This window comes from Felis catus, chromosome E2 (genome assembly GCF_018350175.1).
Source record: "Felis catus isolate Fca126 chromosome E2, F.catus_Fca126_mat1.0, whole genome shotgun sequence".
Taxonomy (NCBI): Eukaryota; Metazoa; Chordata; class Mammalia; order Carnivora; family Felidae; genus Felis; species Felis catus.
The window spans coordinates 17,471,507-17,488,449 of record NC_058382.1 but is presented as its reverse complement, the minus strand read 5'-3'; the positions used below and the strand labels follow the sequence as shown (position 1 = coordinate 17,488,449).

At 47.2% G+C, this 16,943-nt stretch overlaps 2 protein-coding genes across 6 annotated transcripts in view; one reads left to right on the top strand and one right to left on the bottom strand.

The window, feature by feature from the left end:
- Positions 1-501: 501 nt before the first annotated feature.
- Positions 502-13,432, bottom strand: THAP8 (THAP domain containing 8). Its single transcript, XM_006941437.5, has 3 exons — positions 13,158-13,432; positions 3,104-3,296; positions 502-2,871 (listed from the first exon to the last, which is right to left on the bottom strand). The coding sequence occupies exons 1-3, from the start codon at positions 13,238-13,240 to the stop codon at positions 2,476-2,478; spliced, it is 672 nt and encodes a 223-aa protein (XP_006941499.2). The 5' UTR covers positions 13,241-13,432; the 3' UTR covers positions 502-2,475.
- Positions 13,433-13,543: 111 nt separating this feature from the next.
- The window catches only part of WDR62 (WD repeat domain 62), a 44,530-nt gene continuing 41,130 nt past the window's right edge, over positions 13,544-16,943 (top strand). For all 5 annotated transcript variants that reach the window (XM_019818674.3, XM_006941438.4, XM_011290033.4 and 2 more), the window contains exon 1: positions 13,544-14,153. In XM_019818674.3, coding sequence (XP_019674233.2) covers positions 13,977-14,153 — 177 coding nt within the window. In that variant the 5' untranslated portion in view covers positions 13,544-13,976. The remainder of the gene's footprint in view (positions 14,154-16,943) is intronic.

Here is a 16,943-nt window from a genome sequence, read left to right as displayed (position 1 = left end):
ACAAGGCCCTAGGTGGACTTTCCACTATCATCTCTCCACCCTCTCCTCCTCTCACTCCCCCCCCCCACATTCACTGCCCACCACGCTGACTTCCTTGCTCCTTCTCAGCCCAGGACCTTTACACTGGCCGTTCCTTCTGCCCAGAATGCTCCTCCCCAGATGCTTGGTTTCCTCTCTCCCCTAGTTTAGGATTTTACTTCTTGGCGCCTTTTCAGTGAGACCTTCTCCGCTCTATCTAAAATTGCATCCCCCACACATACTCCCTTCCCTGCTTCAGTTTTTACCATAGCAACACTGCCCTCCTCCAGCTGACACCCTAGATGTTGGGCACTTGCAGGGGGTGTGCTGCTCCCTGGAAGATCCAGTCCGTATGCCTTCCGGGCCAGGTCCTTCTCATCCAGGTCTCTGCTCGAACATTGTCTCCTTAGAGTCCTCTTCTCCAGCCATCTGCCAGTGCCACCCCCACTCCATTACATTTTCGTTTAGTCTTTACGGCGCTTATTACAATCTGAAATTATCTTGTTTATTAGTTGACTGGTTTATATTCTACTCAAGCAGAATAGAAACACCATGAGGGCAGGACTTTGTCAGCTGTGTTCACTGCTGTACACCCAGCTCAGCGCCAGACTTCGCAAAGGGTATGAGAACCAGGTAGAATTCTCCCCAAATAAACAACTCTTGTTCTGCTCTGAGACTGTTTTACTGACTGCAAAGGTTCAAACTAGGAATGGCAGGAACCTGGCACCAAGGGGAACAGGGACTGATGAGGCTTGGGCCTTGGTCAGCCCCAAGGTTCAAGGGGTTCCTTAGGAGGGGGTACTTGGAACCAGACCCTTGAGGGAGCTGCAATGGCCCAGGCATGGGCGGTGGGGCTAGGCAGACCCATGTATGATGAGTGGCTCTTCCTCTGTCTTCTGTCATCTGTCCTGCAACATTATCCGTCCTGGTCTGAGTGTCCAGGTCTGAGTGGGGGTCTGAGTGTCCAGGGGGTCTGAGTGTCCAGGGGGGGTCTGAGTGTCCAGGAGCTCAGGCTTGGCATCCAGTGTGAGAAGTGCAGGACTTTGGGCAAGGACCACACCTATGTCAGACCCTCCACAGATAATGGGACTCCTCACATCCAGGGAGCTGGGCATTCCCAGACAAAGAAGTGATAGAGATGGAGAACACAGGGGAATGAGGGGAGGGAAGAAGAGAGGGAAGGAAGGAAAAGGGGGGAAGAAATGGTGAGGAACATGGAGGGTGATGTGGGAGGGGGGTGTCAAGGAACACAGAGAGATGTGGGCAGAGATTTGTGGGGAGACAGGGAAACAAATGTGAGGCCAGAGAGACATTCATGGGGGAATAAAGAGGTATGGAGAAACAGGGAAATGGGGGGGGGGTGTCGAGAGACAGATATGGGGATAGGCAAACACAGGAGAAGACAGAGAGAGACATAGATGGGGGACACAGAAAGATGCAGATGAAGAGAGACATGGGGAAATGGAGAGACAGGAGGGAAGAGAGATGGGGCATCAGAAACATAAAGATGAATGTGGGAGGAGAGAGGAGGAGATTGAAACACATAGATTGAATGGGGGCAGGGGAGGCAGAGAGACACTGTCGGCCCAGGGACCATGGCAGGCTGAAGAATCCCAGACCTGAGTCTGAGGTCTGTCCCTACACTCTGTATGTCCCTCTTGTGCCCCAGCATGGTTAGGCCACAGTCTCAAACACAAAGCCTCCAGGGGCAGCCACACTGCAGTTCTAGCTGACTGTTCCTAGCTGACTGCTGCTAAATCTGCTGAGCCTTCAGGAAAGACCAAAAATTATTTTAAAGCACCAGTGAGGCCAGAAAAAATCGTATCTGTTAGCTGTGTACAACCTACTGGCCAGCAGGCAGACACCTTAGCCACAGAGCTACTTTGGGGGCTCCTTTTTGAAACCCCTTCCTATCTCTTGTCCAGGCAGGGCTGAGAGCCCTAGGACCTCAAAGTTGGCCCTAGGGTTTGAAGCAGGGAAAAGGCCTGGTCAAATTCTTAAAGACACAATGCCCTCCTCCAATATTCAGAAGTAAACTATAGGAGCAAAAGCGCCTTTAGATAGGGCTCGGGAGACTCTACTAGATGGGCTGCAAACTCACGCTCCACAGGGGCCAGGCAGGAGCTCTCTAACCGTTTGAATCGAGGTTCTGCAACTTACTGGCTGCTTGACTTTGGGCGAGATTTGTGCCTGACTTTTCATCTGAAAAATGGGGACAACCGCAGTACCAAGGTCACAGTGAGTTTTCAATAAGTTATTAACTCTGTCTGGCAGAGAGTAAAGGCCCCTTAAATATTATTAATATACGGAACAGCCATTACCCTGCTCTGACCAATAGTGGGTAGGCATTGCGAAACTGACTTTTTTTTTCAAGAAAAGCCAGAAATGTGGAAACATGAATGAAATGTTCTGACTTTTAAATGAAAATACATATGCCACGGGGGCCAGGTGGCCACATCACCAGGCAGAGCAGGTCCTGGTGCGCCCAGCCGGCAGGCTCTCCTTGCACAGCTGCTGCGCCAGCTGTTCTAGAGCCCGCAGCTGCACCTGGTGCTGCTCCTGGCGCCGCTGCAGCCTCCGCACACGACGTTGCAGTGCTCCCAGGATAGTGCCCAGCCCGGCCAGAGGGTGCTGGGCCCGAACTCCAGGCCGTGGCCTGGCAGGAGCAGGAGGAAGGATCAGGGGGGCCAGGAACACGGTGGCCGCGGCCTCGGGGCCTCTGGGTGCTGGCCCTAGTACCACAAGGTGCACAGGGCCAGGGGCCGAGAGAGCTGGGCCAGGGGTCGGGGGCGTGACGTCTGGTGGGGAGGGAGACACGACTGGCTTCTCGGTGCTTCGGGTACTCTGGTGCTTCTGGAAGACAAAGCATGGGGTGGGGGGCATCAGGGCCAGACTCCAAGGGGTACTGCCATCAGGTAAGGCCAGACCTCAAAGAGGGACTTCCCTCAGGAGAGAAGGGCATAGGGTCAGACTGGAGGAGGGACCTCCCTCAGGAGAGGAGGGCTGGGGATCAGACTCCATGGATTATTTCCAGGTGGGGAAGACTGGGGGTCAGACGCCAGTGGTGGGACCTCCCTTTGCTCACCTCAGTAGGCGGCGCTGGGGAGAAAATGGAGGGCACTGCATCAGGCCGCAGGTAGCGCACACCCCAGCGCCACTGGAAGCAGGAAGGTGTGAAGTGCTCGCTGCACAGGTGCTGGTGGCAGCTGGGCACCCAGTCCTCATGGCCCATGTGCCGCAGCCAGGCCCGCAGCCGGGGGCCATCCTTCAGTGGGAACCTGCCAGGGGCAGTGGGGTTACGGGGTCAGTGGGGTTATGGGGTCAGCAATATCAGGTCCGGTCACACCCCTCCCTGAGGACACACACATCGGGAGGTCCCTGGGCTCCAGACCTCTGTCTCCCAGGCTAGAAGCTGTCCCTGCCTCCTACCCAGGCCCTACCACCAACCCACATCCCATTCTTCCACCTTTTAAACACCCAGCATCAGCCCACCTCTCCTACCTCTGTTGCCCCTTCCATTCAGCCTCCATCCTCTCCTGCCTGGGCTTTTGCAACAGCCTCCTTCCTGATCGCCCTTACCCACAGCCACTCTGCCCTCCCCCAACAATCTGCTCCTCTACATGAAGCTGAGAGAGTAGTTTATGAAACTGGACAAATCTACAAAGTGGGAGATTCTACATTCATGGGGGTAGGGTGGGGTTATAGGTTAAAAGAGATTTAAGAAACATCTAGTTGCAGGTTATAGACCTTGTCTGCAACAAATCATTCCATAAAATGACATTTTAAAACAGTTGGGGAAGATTGAGCATGAATTGGGCACTGGATAGTTGTAAGAAATTAATTTTGCTAGGTATGATAATTGTCCTGGTTTATGTTTTTAAAATAGTCATCTGTTGGAAAAACATTCTGAAATATTTATGGGCAAAAGAACTAATATCTGGAATTTATTTTAAAATACTGCATTAAAGGGGCGCCTGGGTGGCTCAGTCAGTTGGGCGGCCAACTACAGCTCAGGTCATGATCTCACGGTCTGTGAGTTCGAACCCCACATCGGGCTCTGTGCTGACAGCTCAGAGCCTGGAGCCTGCTTCCAATTCTGTGTCTCCCTCTCTCTCTGCCCCTTCCCTGCTTGCTCTCTGTCTCTCTCTCTCAAAAATAATAAACATTAAAAATAAATAAATAAATAAAATACTGCATTAAAGGGGTGCCTGGGTGGCTTAGTCGGTTGAGCGTCCCACTCCTGGTTTTGGCTCAGGTCACGCTCTCACAGCTTCATGGGTTCGAGTCCCACATCGGGCTCTGCGTTGGTAACACAGAACCTGCTTGGGATTCTCTCTCTCTCCCTCTCTCTCTGACCCTCTCCCACTCATGCTGTCTCTCAAAATAAATAAATAAGCTTTAAAAGTAAATAAATACTGCATTAAAGGTGTAAGTAGGTGGAGGGTAGATGAAAAAGATTGGCAAAATGTTGACAACTGGTGAATCTGAGTGATAGATATATGCGAATCCATTTATATAACTCTACTTTTTGGTGTATGCTTGAAAACACCTGATAAAGGTGGGGTTTTTTTAATATTTATTTTTGAGAGAGAGAGTGCAAGTGGAGGAGGTGCACAGAGAGAGGGGACAGAGGATCAGAAGCGGGCTCTGCACTGACAGCAGAGAGCCTGATGCAGGGCTCGAACTCACAAACCATAAGAGCATGGCCTGAGCTGAAGTTGGACGCTTAACTGACTGAGCCACCCAGGCGCCCCTGTTAAAAGGTTTTTAAACAACTCAACAACAACAAAAATAACCCCATTGAAAATGGGCAAAAGACTTGGGGCACCTGGGTGGCTCAGCTGGTTAAGTGTCTGACTCTGGATTTTGGCTTAGGTCATGATATCCTGGTTTGTGGGACAGAGCCCCAAGTCAGGCTCTGTGCTGACAGTGTGGAGCCTCCTTGGGATTCTCTCTCTCCCTCTCTCTGCCCCTCTCTCTCTCAGGATAAACAAACTTTAAAAAAAAGTTTTAAATTAAAAAAAAACAAAAACAAAAACAAACAGCGGTGCCTGGGTAGCTCAGTCAGTTATTTGTCTGAGTCTTAATTTTGGCTCAGGTCATGATCTCACTGTTTGTGGGTTTGAGCCCTGCATCAGGCTGTGCTGACAGCCTGCTTCAGATTCTGTGTCTCCCTCTCTCTCTCAAAAATAAACATTAAAAAAATTTTTAAATGGTTGATATGGTAGATTTCATATTACATGTATTTTGCAATTAAAGGTAAAACTTAAAAATTAACGTTTAAAAAAATGAATGAAATAAAAGCTTTCCCTGTGGGAGTGGGTGGGGATTAGCTGAGACTCCAGACTGTCCACAATGGAGACCTCATTTTCCAGTTTCATTTGCAGCCAGGGGCGGCCACATAATTGAGTTCTGGACCATTTGTCCTGGGGCAGCTGTCAGAAACTGGGAGACATTAAAGGTTTATTTTAAGCCGTTAAATTTCGAGATAGTTTGTTATGTAGCATTAGATAACTAGTACGGTCAGTCATCCACATTCTACCTGCACAGTATCTTCTATATCTGCCACATGATTTACTTAATATTTTTCTTAAAACTGACCAACTTTAAGTGTTTAACAAAGATACCTCAAAGAGAAAACTTTACACCACAATTTAAGATGGAAAAACCAGTATTGGGGCACCTGGGAGACTCAACTGATTGATCTCTCAGGTCATGATCCCAGAGTTGTGGAATGGAGCCCTGTGTTGGGTTCTGTGCTGAGTGTGGAGCCTGCTTGATTCTCTCTCTCCCTCTGCCACTATCCCTGGCTCTCTCTCTCTCTCTCTCTCTCTCTCTCTCAAATTAAAAAAAAAAAAAAAGTCATACAGTTCTGTTAAAACAAAAAAAAAAAAAAAAAAAAGAAAAGTAAAGAAAACCGTATCAATTCCATGAACAGGAGTTGACGAAAAAAAAACAGCCAGATACCTTCATCTGCTGAGGGCTTTGAGACCTGCTCTTTGTTAAAAGGGCAGAGTAAGGGTGTTAGTGCGGGACAACACCATCCCTAGGAGACAAGGTAACAAACTCGCGCACAAAAGGAACACTATGGAACCCTAAAACAGAACGTGGAGGCACTCTATGAACTGACATGCTATTGTCAGGCATACACGTTATCTGAAAAAAGCAAAGTTCCAAACAGAGCAGATCAGCTTTTAGTAATTGTGGCAGGCTCAGTAATGGCCTCCAAAAGATATCCATGTTCTAATCCCTGGAACCTGTGAATACTACGTTGCATGACAAAAGGTGTGATTAAGTTAATGGTCCTGAGATGGGAAGTCATCCTGGATCTTTCATTTGGGCCCTAAATGCAATTACAGGTATCCTTGTAAGAGGGAGGCTGAGAAGATGTTACCTCAGATGAAAGCGGAGAGGGCGATGTGTGCACAAAGGCAGAGATTGGAATGACGTGGTCACCAGAAACTAACTGGAAGAGGCAAGAAATGGATTCTCTTACAGCCTCACAGGGAGTGCAACCCTGCCAAGGCCTTGATTCTGGCCCAGCAAAACCGACTTGCACTTCTGGTCTCCAGAATTGTGAGAGAATAATTTCTGCCGTATTAAGCCATCAAGTTTGTTTCAGTTTCCACAGGAAATTAATACAGTAATAAAGGGTGAAATTAGAACATATATTCAGATTTGCTTGTATATGCATAAAGAAACTGGGAAGGCAGGGGCGCCTGGGTGGCTCAGTCAGTTAAGTGCCTGACTCTTGATTTGGGCTCAGGTCATACTCTCAGTGTTCATTGGATCGAGCCCTGTGTTGGGCTCTGTGCTGCTAATGTGAAGCCTGCTTGGGATTCTCTTTCTCCCTCTCTCTCTGCCCCTCCACCACTCACGTATAAGTGCTGTCTCTCAAAATAAAGAAATAAACATTATTTCAAAATTAAGAAAAAAAGAAAAAGAAACTAGGAAGGACACATAAAAAAGGAGTTGGGTAGGATGGACAGAGATGGGGGTGGGAGCAAGACTTCTCAGCCAAAAGGCAGACAGACAGGGCAAGGGGGGGGCGGGGGGGCACAGATAGTGCAAGAGGGCAGAGGGGCTGACTCAGAAGAGCTGTGGCACCCAAAGAGCAGAACCCCAGGGCACACAGCCAGGAACTCTGGCTGCTGCAGTCCCTTTCGTCTCTGTTTGGGATCCAAATCCTCTCATCAACCCCGTTCTGCCTGGACACACACAAGAAATCTCTTGCAGCAGCCCCCTTCTTGGCAAACCCTGCCCCCTTCTTGGCAAACACTGACAAGTGACTGCTCCACTTGCCCTTTTCTTCTTCCTTACTAGCGAAATTCCAACTTCAGTTGAGGTCATAAAGTGCCATGCTAAAAGACTATGTTTCCCAAGTTCCTTTGTGTAGGTGGGGCCATGTAACTAGGTTCTGGCCAATGAATACTTTTGTGTTGTGTAAGAAAATCTGGAATGGTACCTGAAAGGCGAGGGGGTTCTCACATGGATCAGAGCAGCTCAGGGGGCAAAGGAGGAAAGTACAAAATCTCTTCCTAACTTGGTCTTTTTCTTATTCTTCTTTATTCCTCTGAATGGCAACATTTATAATGGACTCTGTAAAAATCTACCGTAAGTGGACAGTGTCCTCCTTTTCTATAGAACAGTTTAGTCTTGTTAGTCATCCTTCTAGATCATGGAGTGGCATATGCTGTTAGAAGTTCTTTTCAAAAGAAAAAAAAAGAAGAAGTTCTTTTCTTCCTTACTAACAATCAATCCTAATGGTCTTCAGGGTGGTTAAATGCCCAGCTAAAAGACTACATTTCCTAGTTTCCTCTGTAGTTGGAGGGTGACCAATGATGGAGAACTCACCATTGGGTGGGGTTTCTGGGAAGGCTTTCTAGAGGGGGCTAATTCAGTTTGCAGTTGGAGCCCCTTTTGCTCTTCTTCCCAGGAATGATACATGGCACTTGGTAGCCATCTTGGATGGAAGCTACATACTAAGGATGACAGGACAGAAAAAGAGGAACTTCAACCCTAACGATTGTGGACATGCCACACTGGTGCTGGTCTGTCAACCTCTGTATTTGTTTTATATGAGAGAAAAATAAACTCTTGGTAGATTATGTTATTGTTCAAAATATTTGCTGCCCTTCCTCACTTGAAGATTATATATCTCTACTCCAAAGACTTGAGGCTTGCCATAGACTTGCTTTGGCCAAATGACTGAAAGTGACATGGGCCACTTCTTTTTTTTTTTTTAATGTTTATTTGAGAGAGAGAGAGAAAGAGAGAGAGAGTGAGAGAGAGAGAGAGAGAGAGAAAAAAAGAGAGAGAGAGAGTGAGCAGAGGAGGGGCAGAGAGAGGAAGAGAGAGAATCCAAAGCAGGCTCCATGCTGTAAGCTCAGAGCCCAACGTGGGGCTCGATCTCACAAATTGTGAGATCATGACCTGAGCCGAAATCAAGTCAGACACTTAACTTACTGAGCCACCCAGGTGCCCCTGGGCCACTTCTAAATATAAAATTTGTCGGGAGTCAATGGGTAATTTTCCCTTTCTCTTTTCCCCCTCCTATAAGACCAGCAATATTCCATGTAGGAGAGGCTCCTTCAGCCTGAGGCCCCAGTTAAGATATTGTAGAGTAGGTCCACAAATGATCTGCAGAGGACATAGTGTGAGTGAGAAATAAACCTTTGCTGTAGTAAGCCATTGAGATTTTGCATTTGTTACTGCAGCATAATTTAAACACACTCTATCCTATAATCTCCATAATTTTTTTTTAGCCAGTAATATTTCGTGACTTTCTTACTGCCAACCAAATGCAATTCCTGATAGGTCCCCCATGAGAGATGACTCTCATACGTGCCTGAAAGGGCCTAAAATAGAACTAATGAATGTTTCCTTTGGCTGCCTGGCAGGCTCTTGTTATTCCCTGGCAGCCACATCCCTCTTTGTTTCTCCTTCTCCTTTTGCCTTCTCCTGGATCTCCTTTGGAAATAGCCCCTCGCCAAACTCTTAACTATGTGGCTTCTGCAAAACTGACTCGAGGTGAGTCTAGAGATGGAAAGGGGTCAGCCTGTGTGAGGGACAGCCTGATTGCCATTGGTGGGATTTATTTAATTTTTTAAATTATTTATTTATTTTGAGAGAGTGTGGGTGCACACCCCTGTGGACATGTGGCAGAGGGGCAGAGAGAATCCCAAGCAGGCTGCTGCTGTCAGTACGGAACCCAACAGAGGGCTCGATCCCACAAACCATGAGATCATGGCCTGAGCAGAAACCAAGAGTCAGACATTTAACTGACTGAGCCCCTGGGCGCCCCTGATGGGATTTAAACAACACAGATATAAACTGATCTTTATGAAGCCATCTGGCTGCTCTGCACGGTCGTCATTATTCTCATTATTATATGTGAAGCATTTAGAACAGTTCCTGGCATATAGTAAGTGCTCTCCAAGTTCTTGTTCTTGTAAGGGCCACAAGAGTGGAAGCAGGGAGGTCAGGAAGCAGCTCTCACAATGTCTCAGTAATAGATATGACAACCTGAATAGCAGAGGTAATGAGAAATGGTCAGACTGGAAATGTAGGGTTTTTTTTTGTTGTTGTTGTTATTTCCTAATAGTTTAGTTAGGAGTTTCCCATTTGCATTTATAACTGTATTGCCAAGGTGTTAGGGGTTTTATTTTGATTGGGTGGAGATGTGTTTGGGAGGTAAAGTCAAAGGATGGGTTAATGGACCTGACTGGGGGCAGTGGTGCTGAAGAAAGGATCAGGAGTGACTCCCAGGTTGTGTGTTCGGTTCTTCAATGTTTGACCCTTCACTTATCCATGAGTTGTCAGGACAGGAACAGGATCTCTCAGGGTCCTTTGTGTCCAGCAGGGATTTCCTTTCTCCAGGAGACACTCAAGAGTTACTGAATTCATAAACAATGCCAGAACAATATATTTTATAAAGCAAATCTGGACACACTGATTTAGGTTTGAAGACTCCTCTGCATTATTCCTATTCTGTACCAGGGCCCCTCAACTGACATGGGCTGCTAGGTTTCCTTAGGAAAGCCATCTGAAATGCATTAATCAAATTCATCCAACCAATATTTACTGAGCACCCACTATGCACCAGGCACTGTTCTAGGGCTGGAGAAATAACAGAGAGCAAGGCAGAGAAAAATCTCTGCCTTCATAGAGTGATATTCTAGTAGGGAAGACCATAAATGAATACATCAAATATGTGACATGCCAAATAGTGGTAAGCATTAAAGGGAAAAATAAAACAGGAGGTGGATAGGGAGAATACATGTTATCTGGGAAAGGGTTATCATTTTACATAAAGTGGTGGTCATAAAGGTAAGAACTTTCCATGCAGAAGGAAAAGCACACAATCAGCAAAACTAAAAGGCAGCCGACAGAATGGGAGAAGATATTTGCAAACGACATATCAGATACAGGGTTAGTATCCAAAATCTATAAAGAACTCATCAAACTCAACACCCAAAAAATAAATAATCCAGTGAAGAAATGGGCAAAAGACATGAATAGACACTTCTCCAAAGAAGACATCCAGATGGCCAACCGACATATGAAAAAATGCTCAACATCACTCATTATCAGGAAAATACAAATCAAAACCACAATGAGATACCACCTCACACCTGTCAGAATGGCTAACATTAACAACTCAGGCAACAACAGATGTTGGCGAGGATGTGGAGAAAGATGATCTCTTTTGCATTGTTGGTGGGAATGCAAACTGGTGCAGCCACTCTGGAAAACAGTATGGAGGTTCCTCAAAAAACTAAAAATAGAACTACCCTATGACCCAGCAATTGCACTACTAGGCATTTAGCCATGAGATATAGGTGTGCTGTTTTGAAGGGACACATGCATCCCATGTTTACAGCAGCACTATCAACAATAGCTAAAGTATGGAAAGAGCCCAAATGTCCATCAATGGATAAATGGATAAAGAAAATGTGGTATACACACACACACACACACACACACACACACACACACACACACACACACACAATGGAGTATTACTCGGCAATCAAAAAGAAGGAAATCTTGCCATTTGCAACTACGTGGATGGAACTGGAGGGTATTATGCTAAGTGAAATTAGTCAGAGAAAGACAAAAATCATATGACTTCACTCGTATGAGGACTTTAAGAGACAAAACAGATGAACATAAGGGAAGGGAAACAAAAATAATATAAAAACAGGGAGGGGGACAAAACAGAAGAGACTCATAAATATGGAGAACAAACTGAGGGTTGCTGGAGGGGTTGTGGGGGGGATGGGCTAAATGGGTAAGGGGCACTAAGGAATCTCCTCCTGAAATCATTGTTGCACTATATGCTAACTAATCTGGATGTAAATTTTAAAAAATAAAAAATAAAATTTAAAAAAAAATAAGGAAAAGCACAAAGCCCCTGGGGCAACAATGTGCCTGGCATGCTAGAGGAACATCGAGTAGCCAGTGATGCTGGAGAACAGTGGTAAGGGGGAAGAAGCAGGAGGGAGATGAGTCATACAGAGACTGGAGATGGAGCTCCTGTAGGGCTTTGTAGGCCTTTCTGTCTGCTCCAGCCTCACCTTGTCTTTTATGAGTGATGTGGGAGCCAGGGGAGGGATCTGAACAGAGGAGGACTCTGATCTGACTCAGGTGTACACAAGTTCCCTGTGACTGTGTGTGGAGATCAGAATGTGGGAGTGGGTTGATCAATGAAGAGGCTACTAAAATGGTGCAGTCAGGAGGTGGTAATGGCCAGAACCAGAATGGAGGCAGAGAAGGGGGTTAGAAGTGGTCAATTCTGGATAGATTTTTAAAGGGAGAGCCCACAGGATCTGCTGACAGACTGGATGAGGAATGTGTCCTGGCTGATTCAGACTAAGGCCCCCAGGGACACACCTGTAGTCACAGAAAGTCAGGTTTATGTACCACAGCAATGAGGGAAACTGCACACCAGAGGTACTATAAGGAGTCTCACCAAACAAAGGAAAAGACAGGGTTATTATTTGGATTTGGGGGAAGGGGTGAAATGTAAATGAAATTGTTTAGCTAGGCTTAAAGCAAAGCAGAATTGTGTGTGAAGGGATAAATACTAGGTCTGCATTGCAAAGTGAGTCCAGAGTCCTGTCTCCTTGGAAGCAATACAGTTTAGGTCAATGTGGAAAACTGTGTCCAGAAATGCCTTACCTGAAGCTCTGCCCCTGGACTGTAAACTGAGGCTGCTTCTCATTGTAAAAATGACTTAACTCCCCCAGGTGTTCAGTGAGATGTTGCATTTTTACCGATATAATCTCAAACAGCAAAGTTTATCATCGTCCATGTTTTTACAATGTTTTAAAAGTAGACTCCATGCCCAACATAGGGCTTGAGCTCACGACCCTGAGATCAAGTGTCTCTATCTACTGAGCCAGCCAGGCACCCCAATAGTCTAGGATTTTAGAGAACAAAGTTTCCTAGTAAAAAGCTCAAAGAAGGGGAATTTTTTCACTTTACATCTGCTGCATGTCCCTGTGAAAAATATAGAAATATTTTTTCCTATTAACTCTTCAGCCCGCCTTTCCCATGTCTTTTATTCCAGCCGGGGAATAATAAAGAGGAAGACAGATTTTTTAAAATTATCTTTGTTTTTTCACAGTTTAAGCTAATTTTTACTTTAAGTGTGAGGAAAGAAAAGATGTGAGTAGAGAGATGTGAGTAGAAAGAAAAGTGTGAGTAGAGAGATGACTCTAAGGTTTCTGGCCTAAACAACAGGTAAGATGAAGTAAGTTATTAACCGAGATAGGAAAGGTTGTGGAAGGTTCGGGAGGGAGACAAGATCAGGAGCTCAGTTTCCGATGTTTGGCGATTGAGATACCTCAACTTCGTGGAGATGACAAGCGGGCAGTTGTAGGCCCCTCCCTACGGTCCCACTTCTTCCGCTCGCCCCTTTCACTACCTGTAGTTAATCGTCTACACCTGCGTTTTAGCACATCTGCGCCTTTGCATGTTCTGTGTTTACTGCTGAAAATACCGTCTCTTCACTTTGCTAACCCTGTCTCTAGATACCTGCGGGATGGACCAGGTGCCGGGCAAAGGGGCAGTTATCCTCGGGCCCCGCCCCCGCAAGCCCCGCCCCGCAAGCCCCGCCCCACACTTGCGCTCACTTGTAGAAGCTCACAGGGCGGTTGTCAGCGCCCAGTCGGCCCGCAGTGTTGGAGCAGTTCGGAGCACGGCAATACTTGGGCATGGCTGTTCAAGCCCGTTGAGTCCTGCCCAGTCTGCAGCCGCACTTTGCTCCTCGCGAAGCTCCACAGAACCCGGCCCCACCCGCACGCTCTCTGCCCGCCTCACGTGATGGCCCTTGAAGCCTCATCACGTGCGGGGAAGGGGAGAGGGCGGCTGCGCACTACGCGCCCAGTCGCGCTACCACAACTACGCCCTGGTCACGTGGCAAATGGGGAAAAGCGAGTGGGACGGCACAAAGCCAGTTCTTAGCCACTCTGACCTTATCTTGTGCTGGGAGACAGGTGATGTCACGGCTTTTCTGAGCCTGCGCCAAGTGGTCGGTCTCTTTCGGCCCCACCCTACCCTTATATCCGGGTGACTATCCGCTGCGTGTGCGGGGGAAGTGCTGCAAAAAGCGAACTGGGGGCTTTGGAGGCTTTGGCCTTAGCTACGTAAAAGTTAAAACCTAAACGTTTGTTAATGATGAAAACACAGACCGCAATAAAAATGCCATTTTGTTTAATCAGGCAGCAAGTAAACTAGCTATGGACCCACCCTGCCAGACACTTCGCTCCGCCTCTCAGCCCTCATTGGTCAAAACCTCCGCTCGGTAGCTCTGACATTGGCCAGGCCCGGGGCCTACCGCGTCCAATGGGCGGCGGCGCCGGCTTTCCCGCGGGCCGTTTGCTCTTTGAGCGGGTCGTGGAGGCGTCGGCGGCAGTTGGGGAGTGCAACGGCTCTCCTGCTCCGGCGCGACGATGGCGGCCTTGGGGCCCGGAGGCTACGCGCGGAACGATGCAGTCGAGAAGCTGCCATCCGTCACGGTGGGAGTTCCGACGCGGAGGAACCAGTGCTCTCCGCCTCCCGCTCCCCAACTGTGTCTCCGGCGGCGGACCCGACTCTCGGCGGCGCCGGAGGACACGGTGCACAACCGGGTGAGGAGCTGTTTGCCTTGCCCACTCCAGTTCCAGGCTCCCTCCCAAGCTCCCCTGGACCCGCCCTTAGATCGTTGGCCCCGCCTATCAACCCTCTCCTAGTCTTCTCTAGCCCGTTTCGTTTCCTACGTCCCGCCCCGTTAGCCAAGGCTCCTCCCACTCTCCCTTCTCTCTCAGGTACCCATCATTTCTAGCCCACCTGTCAACCCCGGCTCCCTTAGCCCTTGGACCATTTTCGGGGTTCTCTCTGGACCCTTACCTCAGTGTATTTTAGTTCTGCTGATCACCTCCTAGTCCCGCCTTCCTACGTATCCCTTCAGTCACCTTTGGATGTCTCTCTGGGCCCTTCCATTTTTGTGACCTCGCCCCACGCTGGATCTTTAGGGTCCCTACCAGTGTTCAGTATCGAACCCTACCTATCTAAACTGTCCCTCAGCGCTATTCCGCCTTCCCTCCTCACCTGCCTTCTCTTTACTTCTCCCTTACCAACGTGGGATTCTTATTCCATATTGCCACCCTAAATTATGGAGAACATGTGAATAATTGTAAAATCTCAGCAACGCTTCCTGCGGGAGGGAGTACAGAACAGTTCCCTAAGTCTTTAGACACACGAACAAAGATTTTGGAGTAGATAGAAGGAATTCCATTAGCACAGCAGCAATTAAAAAAAAAAATTGTTCTCCAACTCTCTGAGCTACGAAGTCTATTTTTATAAAACAGATGTATTAATAACCATACCATGGGGTTGCAGGGAGCAGAAATGAAATGGTGACTATGACCTGCTTGGCAGAGTCCAGTTAGAGAGTGGAAACATGGTAGCTGCTGGTGGATCTTCTTCCTGCCACATGGCTTCCTGCTGCGCTCTGATTATATCACCCCTTCCTGGCTGCAGTTCCTGGTGGCCCCTGCCCACCTCTCTGGCTATACCTCCATAGTCCTCTCTCTCAAATGTTCAGTCACACAAGCCTGCTTTCTGTTTTCCTGAGGCTCCAAGCTCTTTACCACCTCCTAAGTGTTTGCTGAGTGCTCTTGGGTTTTTGCTGCAGTCCATCCGACTGGCTCCTCATCCCTCAAGTCTCAGCCTGCATATCCCTACCCTGAAAGGCCTTCCCCCAGCCTAAAACAGACACTTACTTTAATCTCTCACCTAGCACCCTGTACTTCACAGCCCTTACCTTGTAGGTTCCTGAAAGTACCTTGTGAGCACTAAACTATGTATAAAATAGAGGAATGACAATAGCAATTTCAGAGAGGCAGTAAGTAATGTGCACTCTTAACGAGTGCAACCTCTAGACCCAGAATGCCTGGGCTTAAACCTTAATTCTGTTGTTGTTGTTCTTTGTCTCCCCCTCCTCTTCCTCTTCCTCCTCCTCCCTCCCTTCCCCCCTCCCCCCCCCTTCTCTCTCCATGCCCAGCATGGAGCCCAATGCAGGGCCTGAACTCATGACCCTGAGGTCAAGACCTGAGCTGAGATCAAGAGTTGGACTCTTAACTGACTGAGCCACTTAGGCACCCCAGTTCTGTTCTTCTTGTTATGAACTTTTCTGTGCCTCAGTGTCCTTATCTGTAAGATGAAGATAATAATATAAATATTCCCTTGTAAGGTGTTTGTGAGGATTAAGTGAGCTCACATATGTTAAGCATTAGAACAATACCTGGCGCATTGTAAATTCTCTATTAGTGGTAGCTACTACTGTTTTGATTGTGTATTTTTGGGTAATTGATATCATTTATTTTTCTTGTTTGGTGGCACAGAGTCCATCTGGCTTACAAAAGATCTACTCTAAAAATGACCATTATATGATATTAATGCCCAGTAATGCTGATTGACAGATATAAAAACGATGTGAGTGCCATTGCCTGATTGCTTGGGTTAGAGTCCTGGTATGGCTCCTTCCTGGATGGGTTACCTCTCTGAGCCTCTTTATATCCTCATCTGTAATATGGAGATGATGACAATAATGACCATATCACAGGGTTATTGTGAGTATTAGATGAGTCGGTACAGTTACAGGTATTTAAACAGTGCGTAGCTCCTGGTAAATGCTCAGTAAGTGTTAGTTATCATTATGCTATGCCTCTCATTTCTGATACCAAGGACTTGCTTGAGAATGTTTTACTTTAATAATAATTAGGAACTAGTCTATTCCAGGGGTGCCTGGGTGGCTCAGTTGATTGAGCATCTGACTTCAGCTTGGGTCATGACCTCACAGTTCATGGGTTCAAGCCCCACATTGGGTTCTGTGTTGACAGCTCAGAGCCTGGAGCCTGCTTCAGATTCTGTGTCTCCCTCTCTCTCTGCCCTTTGCCCACTCATGCCCTGTCTGTCTGTCTCTCAAAAATGAATAAACATTAAGAAAAAAAAGAAACTAGTCTTTCATTTTGAAAGAAAGTATGAAAGTATCACAATTCTATTAGTCTATACTCTAAATTGTTTTAATCAACCACAATAGAGATTTGCTCATTTAAATTACTTTGCTTAGAGAATTTTAAAATTTCCAATGTGATTGTTCACTTGTTTCTTTACTTGTTGAACCTCTAGACTGTAAATTTGTTGAGGGAATAGATGGTGTCCACTCTTGCTCATGCCTGTGTCTCCCCTGCAGGGCCCAACATATGGACTGGCTTTGGAGCCAGAGACTAGCTGGGTTTGTATGCCAACTTTGTCACTCCACAGGCATGGGATCTTGGGCCTCAATGTCCCCATCTGTAAAATGGGGTGATAATAGTGCCTTCTTTCCTTGGGTTGTGAGGCTTTGAATTTTTCATCCTTGTAAAATATTTAGAAAC

Coding starts and splice junctions, on each gene's coding strand:
- THAP8 (XM_006941437.5), bottom strand. CDS start 13,240: ATGCCCAAGTATTGCCGTGCTCCGAACTGCTCCAACACTGCGGGCCGA. Junction 3,297..13,157: donor CGCCCTGTGAGCTTCTACAA/GTGAGCGCAAGT, acceptor TGCCCCTGGCAG/GTTCCCACTGAAGGATGGCC. Junction 2,872..3,103: donor CCCCAGCGCCGCCTACTGAG/GTGAGCAAAGGG, acceptor TTTGTCTTCCAG/AAGCACCAGAGTACCCGAAG.